This window comes from Rhinopithecus bieti, unplaced genomic scaffold (assembly GCF_001698545.2).
Source record: "Rhinopithecus bieti isolate Rb0 unplaced genomic scaffold, ASM169854v2 scaffold_574, whole genome shotgun sequence".
In the NCBI taxonomy this organism is placed as follows: domain Eukaryota; kingdom Metazoa; phylum Chordata; class Mammalia; order Primates; family Cercopithecidae; genus Rhinopithecus; species Rhinopithecus bieti.
In genome coordinates this window covers 5,866,983-5,878,110 of record NW_016803605.1, presented here as the reverse complement: position 1 = coordinate 5,878,110, position 11,128 = coordinate 5,866,983, and the positions used below count along the sequence as shown (strand labels likewise).

General features: G+C 40.8%; 1 protein-coding gene across 1 annotated transcript in view; it reads left to right on the top strand.

Annotated features, from left to right (window-relative positions):
• The window catches only part of KNTC1 (kinetochore associated 1), a 100,283-nt gene extending 89,385 nt beyond the window's left edge, over positions 1-10,898 (top strand). Inside the window, 9 exon segments of the mRNA XM_017889010.1 lie at positions 307-402; positions 786-842; positions 3,893-3,947; positions 4,034-4,097; positions 5,332-5,461; positions 6,715-6,804; positions 7,251-7,396; positions 9,287-9,377; positions 10,705-10,898. Coding sequence (XP_017744499.1) covers positions 307-402; positions 786-842; positions 3,893-3,947; positions 4,034-4,097; positions 5,332-5,461; positions 6,715-6,804; positions 7,251-7,396; positions 9,287-9,377; positions 10,705-10,725 — 750 coding nt within the window. The 3' untranslated portion in view covers positions 10,726-10,898.
• Positions 10,899-11,128: the final 230 nt, after the last annotated feature.

Sequence of the window (11,128 nt, the reverse complement as noted above, 5' to 3'; positions counted from 1 at the left end):
GTTTACGCCATTCTCCTGCCTCAGCCTCCCGAGTAGCTGGGACTACAGGCGCCCGCCACCTCGCCCGGCTAGTTTTTTGTATTTTTTAGTAGAGACGGGGTTTCACAGTGTTAGCCAGGATGGTCTCGATCTCCTGACCTCGTGATCCGCCCGTCTCGGCCTCCCAAAGTGCTGGGATTACAGGCTTTGGCCACCGCGCCCGGCCAAAAGCAGCATATTTTGTATTAAGCTGCCCTACTTTTCCAAAGATGGCTTGATTTACTGGTTTGTTGGAGCAGCATGATTTTTTTCTTTTTTTCGCTTCAGGCAGTAAGATTGGTGACTGAGCTGTGTTTAGAATACAAAATCTATGACCTGCAGCTTTGGAATGGACTCTTGCAAAAGCTTCTGGGCTTCAATATGGTAAGTAAGACTCAATACCCTGGACTGAATATATCTGAAAGCTTTTGCACAGCATCCCCTAAACATTTTGGATTGATACTTGTTATGGAACAGATTTATGCTGAAAACACAGTCACTCTCACTGAGTTCATGCCAAACTTAAAGAACTTGGTGTTAGGCCAGAGAATGCAAAATCCAAAATGACATAAATTTCACTGGAAACAAATGGAAGGTTCCCTAGCCTTTTTTGATATTTATGAACTTGTAAGTGAACTTCTCTGGCAGTTATCATGGAAGATAAAGTTTTACCAGTACTTTTTCTGGAACTTTAAGATGCGATATTTCACATTGAAATTTTCCATTTTGGTGGTCTTTAGAACTTTTTTATTTTTAATATTTTACAGATTCCTTATCTAAGGAAAGTTTTAAAAGCCATTTCCAGTATCCATTCTTTATGGCAGGTATGTGGTTTTTTAAAATAAATTTTATTGAATTTAGTCTTTATACTTTCTGGCCTTGTGACTGCTGGGGACACTGGATTAAGCAGTCAGCTCCTTCGTAAAGAACAGAACTGAGCCAAGTACAGTGGCTCACTCCTCTAACTCCAAAGCTTTGGGAGGCCAAGGCGGAAGGATCACTTGAGCCCAGGAGTTTGAGGCTGCAGTGAGCCATGATTGCACCATCGCACTCCAGCTCCAGCCTGGGCAACAGAGCTAGATCCTTTCCCTAAAATAAAGGAAGAAGAAACAGAACTGATCAGTTGTAGGATGATTAAAGTTGTGCCTGGACCTGTTAATACTCAGCTCACATCACCTCCTGAAGATACCACTTTCCTGAGTTTTCCAGGCCTCACAAGTCACACCTTTATGCTCTCAAGACATTTTGGCTCCACTCTGACTTTTGTCACCATATAATTAATTTTCATTACATGTTGGGCTGCCCCTCACAGACTTTGAAGATCTTTCACATCAGATACCCTGGCTTGTTCATCTTTTCTACATTTCACATAAGTTGTGTACCCATATAAGCAAAATATATATTACGTAGAAATATATAATTTATTCTTTGTTTAATAAATTAGGACAATATAGAAATATGCTGAGTAAAACATGAAAATTCCCCCTTACTATTTCCCTTCATAATTATCTTCCTAAGGGAATGATTGCTTACAATGTCCTATGTATTCTAGAGATTTCCTGTTTTGTTTTGTTTTGTTTTGTTTTGTTTGAGCCGGAGTCTCGCTCTGTCGCCCAGGCTGGAGTGCAGTGGCGCCATCTCAGCTCACTGCAAGCTCCACCTCCCGGGTTCATGCCATTCTCCTGCCTCAGCCTCCTGAGTAGCTGGGACTACAGGCGCCTGCCACCACGCCCAGCTAATTTTTTGTATTTTTAGTAGAGACGGTATTTCACCGCGTTAGCCAATATGGTCTCTATCTCCTGACCTCGTGATCCACCTGCTTTGGCCTCCCAAAGTGCTGGGATTACAGGCATGAGCCAACATACCTGGCCGAGATTTCCTGTTTTACAGGCACGTGTGCGTGTGTGCATATCTACAGTGTATATATACATTTTTGCACACATAAATGCAATCACATTCTAAACAAAGTGTTGTTTTCACATAACAGTGGTCTCTGGAGATAGTTCCATATCAGCACTTGTAGATCTAATTGTTTTATTGAGATACAGTTCACATGTAAAATTTATCCTTTTAAAGTACACAATGAAGTAGTTTTTGGTATATGCACAAAGTTGTACGGCCTCACCATTATCTAATTCCAGAATATTTTCCTCATGCCAAAAAGAAAATTCATATCCATTAGCAATCATTCCCCATTCCCCACTCCCTCCAGCCCCTAGTGACCACTAATCTACTTTCTGTCCATGGATTTGCCTATTCTGGACATTTTGTATCAACAGAGTCCCACACTATGTGGGATTTCCTGTCTGGCTTCTTTCACTCAGCATCATGTTTTAAGGTTCATCCACATTGTAGCATGGATCAGAACTTCATTCCTCTTTTTTTTTTTGAGAAGGGGTCTGGCTCTGTCGCCCAGGCTGGAGTGCAGTGGCATGATCTCGGCTCACTACAACCTCTGCCTCCTGGGTTCACGCCATTCTCCTGCCTCAGTCCCCAGCAGCTGGGACTACAGGTGCCCGCCACCACACCCAGCTCATTTTTTGTGTTTTTAGTAGAGACTGGGGTTTCACCGTGGACTTGATCTTCTGACCTTGTGATCCGCCCGCCTTGGCCTCCCAAAGTGCTGGGATTACAAGCATGAGCCATTGTGCCCACCCACTTCATTCCTCTTTTTTGCCAAATAATGTTCCATTGTTTATTGAACATATTTTCATTTCTCTTGAGTGTATACCTAGGAGTGGGCTTGTTGGGTCTTACAGTAACTCTGTGTTTAGTCTTTTGAGGTATTTTATTTTTAATGCTTGATTATTCTCCATAATATGTAGTAAAATATACCCGAAGTTATTTAACCACTCCTCTATTGATGGAAGTTTACGTTTTCTTTCCTCTTTTTTTCTTTGAATATATAGAGATGGGGGTCTTGCCGTGTTGCCTAGGCTGGTCTTGCAACTCCTGAGCTCAAACAATCCTCCTGCCTTGGCCTCCCAAAGTACTGGGATTACAGGTGTGAGCCACCGCGCCTGGCCAGTGTTCTTTCCTTATTCACCTTCTTGAAATTCTTTCTCTTGTCCCCTTCCTCCTTTCCTGTGGCCCTGGCACATAACCGGCTAAGGATTAATTTTCTTTTCTGAGTTGGGTTCTGACTTTTTGCCAAATGGAACAATAATGAATCAGCCAGGATTGTATAATGAGATCCTGAAAGATACAGTTAATGAAGAACATTATGCTAGAACCTTAATCATCTCTAACAGGGAGATTATGATTTTAGTCATCTGGAATATAAACTATAAATGTACAGTTTTGTGACCATTTAACAGTGGCCTCTGGAGAGTGTTTCATATCAGCACATAGTGATCTATCTAATTTTTTTGTTGAGATACAATTCACTTGTAAAATTCGTCCTTTTGAAAATATACAATCAAGTAGATTCTGGTATATTCATAAAATTGTACAGCCATCACCATTATCTAATTTCAGAACAATTAGGCTGCAATTTAAAAAGAGTTCATAATATCTTTTTGGAGATGGAGTTTCGCTCTGTTGCCCAGGCTGGAGTGCAATGGTGTGATCTCAGCTCACTGCAACCTCCGCCTCCCAGGTTCAAGCGATTCTTGTGTCTCAGCCTCCCGAGTAGCTGGGATTACAAGCGTGCGCAACCATGCCTGGCTAATTTTTGTGTTTTTAGTAGAGACAGGGTTTTGCCATGTTGGCCAGGCTGGTTTCATACGCCTGACCTCAAGTGATTCACCTGCTTCAGCCTCTCAAAGTGCTGGGATTATAGGTGTGAGCCACTGCACCTGGCCTAGACTGCAAATTAAAGAGAGTTTGTAATATCCTTAACATGAATATCCCAAACGTGGACTTGTTTTCACAGGTTCCCTACTTCAGCAAAGCGTGGCAGCGTGTGATACAGATACCACTGCTTGCAGGTATTTCGCTCTCCTCTGAAACATTCACTACAGCATTTTATAGTTGAGTGTGTGTATATCATGGTTGGTTTTTTTTTTATCTTCAGCTTCTTGCCCTTTAAGTCCTGATCAGTTGTCAGATTGTTCTGAGAGTCTCATCGCTGTCCTCGAGTAAGTAAAATATTTGTTCTACCAAAAAAAAAAGTTTGTTGCTTATAAGATTCCTTTCTAATAGATATCTCTTATGAGTAATTCCTTTTTGTTAGGAAGTTAAGCATAACACTTGTTTTTGTTTTGTTTTGTTTTTTTGAGACAGAGTCTTGCTCTGTCGCCCAGGCTGTAGTGCAATGGCGCAATCTCGGCTCGCTGCAACCTCCACCTCCCAGATTCAAGCGATTCTCCTGCCTCAGCCTCCTGAGTAGCTGGGATTACAGGCACGTGCCACCACGCCTGGCTGATTTTTGTATTTTTAGTAGAGACGGGATTTCCAAAGTGTTGGGATTACAGGCATGAGCTGTCCTGTGAGTAGCTGGGATTACAGGCACACACCACACACCACCACACCCGGCTAATTTTTGTAGTTTTAGTAGAGACGGCCTCCGAAATTGCTGGGATTACAGGTGTAAGCCACCGCACCCGGCAACACTTGTTTTTATACCAAAATATCTCGATTATTTTTACAATGTCTACGTCCCATGTGTTGTGCGACTAGTAAACTGAGCATTCTCTAAATTGAGTGCCTACTGTTTATATGAGCATAGAGTACTTTTGGTGACTACCCTAAATCATACAGCGTTGTCGCATAGATTTTGAGTCTTCTGGCTGGGTGCGGCGGCTCACACCTGTAACCCCAGCACTTTGGGAGTCTGAGGCAAGTGGATCACTTGAGGTCAGGAGTTTGAGATCAGCCTGACTAACATGGTGAAACCCCATCTCTACTAAAAATACAAAAATGAGCTGGGCGTGGTGGTGCATGCCTGTAATCCCAGCTACTCAGGAAGCTGAGGAGGAGGAATCGCTTGAACCCGCGAGGTGTTGGTTGCAGTGAACTAAGATCACATCCAGCCTGGGTGACAGAGCTAGACTGTTTCTCAAAAAAAGAAAAAAAAAAGTTTTTGAGTCTTCTGAGAATTTAGAGGCCTATCTTTAGGCATCTGTAGGCTTTCAGACTTAATCATGGTATAGCAAACAGTAGTCCATGTTCCCGTGGGTAGATTCTTTTATTCCGTGTAGAATGCCGTCAAAGACTCATGTTACTCATTCCTAAGCATATGTCATGCACCAGCACTTTAGTGTTTAAAATTATTGAAAGCCTGGACAGGTAGATGACTATGGAAAGCTAGAAAGGCCAATATAATCTAGTGAATCTGACAGATTATGAACTAATTAATGTGCTCTCTTGAAGATGTCCAGTCTCAGATGATCTTGACCTGATTGGAGTCGCCAGGCAATATATCCAGTTAGAACTTCCGGCTTTTGCATTAGCTTGTCTGATGCTCATGCCCCACTCAGAGAAGAGACACCAGCAAATTCAGGTATGGTGCACACGATTCCTCTGGGCTGCCAAGGAAATAGAAGGTCTCATCTTGCATGTCCCTTGCAAAAGGTCGCATTTTCGTTTCAGCAAACCCGTAAAGCACACATACATCAGATATGTGTGAAGCTTGTATGGGGACTTAGTGGGAGGTAAGACTCAAAGATAGATTAAAGTCCAGCTGAGAGATGTCTTACAAGGGGTTTGGGCCTTATTGTCTATCAGTGGGGAAACAAGTGATTATTTTAGAACAGCAAACTGAAATGATGAAGGAAGTATTTTAGAAAGAATAACCCATTAACCCATGTAGACTTGGTCAGAGGAGAGGACAAGAAGGGAAACTCTTGGGGAGCTGTTGCATTTGAGTAGAATTCTACCCCACTTGATCTCTTCATATCAGCCTTGTGCATAGGCAGGGAAGGCTTGAGGGTTAAGTACCCACGGTAGGGTCTGGTAATGAACTTGAACAAGATGAGAAGGCTACAAGGAAGGCAGCTGACTTAGCAATTGAATGTGGGAGATAAAAGAAGGGGAGAGTCAGATTTTATGTGTGGGTGCCCATCAGAGGGAGCCACTGGGGACAGAACTTTTAAAAATAACTCTCATTTCCTTTATAATAGAGAAGAAGTAGAACAAAGCATTTTGTAATATTTTACAGTTACCTGTTATCTTCCCTGTAGGTAGACATACCAGTAGATAGAGATCTACATAAATGAACATGCATGCATTCATGCTTTTTTTTTTTTTTTTTAAGAGAGTCTCTGTCACCCAGGCTGGAGTGCAGTGGCGCAATCTCAGCTCACTGCAACCTGCCTCCCGGATTCAAGTGACTTCCAAGTAGCTGACATTACGGGCTCCCGCCACCACTCCCGGCTAACTTTTGTATTTTTAGTAGAGACAAAGTTTTGCCGTGTTAGCCAGGCAGGTCTCGAACTCCTGACCTGAGGCAATCCAGTGGCCTTGGCCTCCCAAAGTGTTGGGATTATAGGCATGAGCCACTGCGTCCAGCTGAATGTGCATATTTTTTATTTGTCATTTGGTCTATTAATTACATTTTTTAAAGCCACCTGTTCTTGTCTTTGATTTTTTCCCCTTTCCATCATTCGTACACTCATTCCTTGATGCCGTTCTGTGTTTCAGTATTTAAATATATTTATTTTGGCACTTAGAACGACAAAATACCTGATCAACAGCTCTTGCTGTTGGAATAAGTAATAACACTTTTCTATTAATTCTGCTTTGATTTTTCTCTAGAATTTTCTGGGTTCGTGTGACCCTCAGGTTATTTTAAAGCAATTGGAAGAGCATATGAACACAGGCCAGCTAGCAGGATTTTCACATCAAGTAAGAGGCGATTTCATTTCATTTTCCCAAACCAAGATTAAGCTGAAAACTGCTATGTCTAGCTGTTTATGTATAGAATTATTTTGCTTCTATTAAAACCTCAGTAAATTTTTTAAAAGGCAGGGACCCTGAGGGTCTTGTTGACTGCTGTGCTCCATGGAAAATTTGTAGCCTTAAGTGCTTTTAATTGAAAACAGATCTTCTTCCTCATAAAAAGTCTCAAAGCGCAAAACAACAATTACTTTATTTATTGACTGATGCTGACAGGCCTCCTTTCCCTTTTACCCCTCAAAAGGAGGCGCAGTCATAATGCAGTGCTAATTGGACTTCTGATTGTAACAGTGTTTTGATATTGAATAAAGGCTTGATACCTGTCATTCTATAGATTAGAAGTCTGATTCTAATAGATGAGAAGTCTGATCTTAATGATACGTGTCATTCTATAGATTAGAAGTCTGATTCTGAATAGTATCATCAGTAAGAAGGAGTTTGGGATTTTGGCAAAGACCAAATACTTTCAAATGTTGAAGATGCATGTGATGAATACCAACAATATCACTGAACTAGTAAACTATTTGGCAAATGACTTAAGGTAAGTTTATTTTCAAAAAGCAACTTACTGTGGAATTTCCTTAAAATCTATCTTTGTAAGCTGGGCGTGGACATAGAGAAACCGTGTCTCTACTAAAAATACAAAATTAGCTGGGCATGGTGGCGCATGCCTGTAATCCCAGCCACTCGGGAGGCTAAAGCAGGAGAATCACTTGAACCCTGGAGGCAGAGGTTGCAGTGAGCCGAGATCACGCCATTGCACTCTAGCCTGGGCAAGAAGAGTGAAACTCCGCTTCAAAAAAAAAAAAAATCTATCTTTATGTTGGAGGAAAATGTCAACTGTAGAGCTATTTGGTTGTAATTAAAAGCTCAAAATATTATATCTCTCATTACTGCACATATCCAAAAGTTAATCATTTAATAACCCAATTTCTTGGAACGTGACCTTAGAATCTGACAATTAAACAGGTCATCTGAATCCCCAAATCGAATGTCTCATAGCCCTGTTCTAAATCCTGCAATTACAACTTTATGTCTTAGATACTTGCTCAGAACATTAATGACTTTATGTAACATCATTTTTGTTAAACTTGGTTATCTAATTTTCTAGCACCCACAAGTTTAGAAACAATAATCTTCTTGGGATAGAGGTGGGGGTGGATATGGAAACTGAATGGGAGAAGGAAGAAATGGGCTGACGCTAAAGAAAGGGAAGTTCAAGACTGCAGTACACACCATATCCATCCCTGCATGTGGTCTAGCTGTGCTGGCGCTTGAGAGGTCGGTCTTTCTTGTTTCCACTCCATGGATTTCCATCTGCTTGTTTATCTCTTGTGATCCAGCCATAATTAGATATTGTCATTTTTGAGCAAGTATTTTTTGAGTTATAATTGATACATAGAATAAGCTGGACATATTTGAAGTCTGCAGTTTAGTAAATTTTGACATGTGTATACCTATGAAGCCATCACCACAATCAAGAGAGTGAACATACTATCTCCAAAAGTTTCCTCATGCCCTCTGTGAAGCTGATTACATGAGTTAGGTCATTCTTGTGACACCCAAATACATCAGAACGGCCCAGGGAAAAGCACTCAGAGTACAAAACATGGCTCCAAAAACGTAATTCTGGCCGGGCGCAGTGGCATAAGCCTGTAATCCCAGCACTTTGGGAGGCCAAGGCGGGTGGATCACCTGAGGTTAGAAGTTCAAGACTAACCTGGCCAACATGATGAAACTTGTCTCTACTAAAAATACAAAAAGTTAGCCGAGTGTGGTGGCGCATGCCTGTAATCCCAGTTGCTCAGGAGGCTGAGGCAGGAGAATCACTTGAACCCAGGAGGTAGAGGTTGCAGTGAGCAGAGATCGCACCATTGTACTCCAGCCTGTGCAACAAAGTGAAACTCCGTCTCACACACACACAAAAAAAGAACAATACGTAACATGTCTCTTTTTCATAAAATCTCTAACCTTCTCTTTGTTTCTTTGGACAATCCAGAGACTACCCAGTCTATGTATATGCCCCAAATTGGAATTCTTTTTTCCCAAATAAAACATAAAATTTAGAGATTGGTCTTTATTTTAATTTTGACTTCAATGCCTCTTTTCTTTTCTTTTTGAGATAGGGTCTTGCTTTGTCAGTCAGACTGGAGTGCAGTGGCACAAACATGGCTCACTGCTGCCTCAACCTCCTGGGTTCAAGCAGTCCTCCCACCTCAGCCTCCAGAGTAGCTGGGACTACAAGTGTGCGACACCGTACCTGGCTAATTTTATATTTTTTTGTAGAGACAGGGCTTTGCCATGTTGCCCAGGCTGGTCTCCAACTCCTGGACCCAAGCCATCTGCACATCTTGGCTTCCCTGAGTGCCAGGATTATAGGTACAAGGCACTGTGCCTGGCCTAACACTTCTTTTTCTTTTTGATTTTGCAGTTTAGATGAAGCTTCAGTCTTGATAACTGAATATTCAAAGCACTGCGGGAAACCTGTGCCTTCAGAAGCCGCTCCCTGTGAAATTCTGAAGGTAAAGCTGATGGAGAGTTCTTAGGTTCTAACTTGACATTGTTTATATTCCTAGGGCCTTAAAATTGACCAACCTTTTCTAGTGTTCTGGAGATAAATGTATTTTTATGTGTAACTGTAATTTTTATATTTTACTTTGTGTGCTCTAAACTAGAAATCAAGAGGCCACAGTTCTAATCTCAGCCCTGCCACTGGGCAGCAAAGCCTAGTGTGGGCTTAGTCTTCAGATCTGGACCCCATGGTCTCTCAGGTGCTTTCCAGCATTACCATTCTTCATAAGGTGGTGTTTTTAATATTGAAGCAGGTGAAAAACTGAATTCTAAAGGTGTTGATTACTGTCATGCTTGGGTATTAATTGCTTTTTAAATTAATTATTATTCTTTAATTATCTAAAACGTATGTTCACTGCAGAAAAAAAAGAAGTATGACTAGGCACGGTGGCTCACACATGTAATCCCAGCACTTTGGGAGGCTGAGGCGGGCAGATTACCTGAGGCCAGGAGTTCAACACCAGCCTGGCCAACATGGTGAAACCCCGTCTCTACTAAAAATACAAAAATTAGCGAGGCGTGGTAGCACATGCCGGTAATCCCAGCTACTCGGGAGACTGAGGCAGGAGAATTGCTTGAGTCCGGGAGACGGTGGTTACAGTGAGCCGTGGTCGTGCCACTGCACCCCAGCCTAGCCGACAAGAGCAAAACTCATCTCAAGAAAAAAAAAGAAAAAAGAAAAGAAAAAGGAGAAATATGAAGAGCCAAAAAAAAAAAAAAAACTAAACTGATCTCCAAAATCTCACTACCCAGAGAGGATCACTGTTAACATTTTGCTGTATATTCTTCCAAATTTTTTGTATATAAAATGTACACATAATTTATTTTTACTCCTATTTTGAACTTAAGTACCAGGTAAAATTTTACTTTGATCATATTTTGGCAGCTTTATTTTTTATTTGCTATTTTTCAGATTGGAATATTTTGGTAGCTTTAGTAAACCTAGGTATAGAGGCTTTTTTCTTTCTTTGGTCCAGATCAGGCATATTAGAGTAAGCCCGCATTTTGTTACCTCCGATTAATAACTTAAAGGGTTTACCTCCAGTTGGTTGTGCTCAATGGCATAAGATTACTTTTTTTTCCAGAAAGGGAGAGTACTGATTCGAGAGACGAATTTGTGGTCTTTAAAATCTGTTTCTCTCATCTAAAATGCCAAATAGTTTTATGTATAGATTTGTATCATTTCACTTAAGTCTTAAGTTCTGTAGTTTATTTGACCATTTTCAATTTGAAAACTAAGTGACTTATAAAATCACTTCTGTGTTTCTTCCCATTTAGATGTTTCTTAGTGGGTTATAGTAAATCATTGAACCTTTTCTTCAAGAAGGACAAGAATTTTGGAATCTGCTATTAATGGACCATATTTATTACAGTTTTTAAATTGTAGAATCTCTGTATTATAGCTATTTGTCTTAACATTACCCCACATGTAATAAATAAAACACTTAATATGAGCATAATTGCTCCATAAAGAACTCATGTCCTGAATTAATAAGTCTTTTCATTGCCAGTTACTTCTGCAATTTATAGAGACTATCAACTTTTTGCACCGTATATGAAGGAAACAAAGTGCAAAAATAGCTCTCTCCCTCAAGAAAATTGAGTGCTTGTAGCCTATATCTTCCATATAAAAAAGTAATATCAGTCTTTTTAGTGTTATTCTAAGAAAACATTGGTATAATTTTAGTGGCAGAGTCAGTAG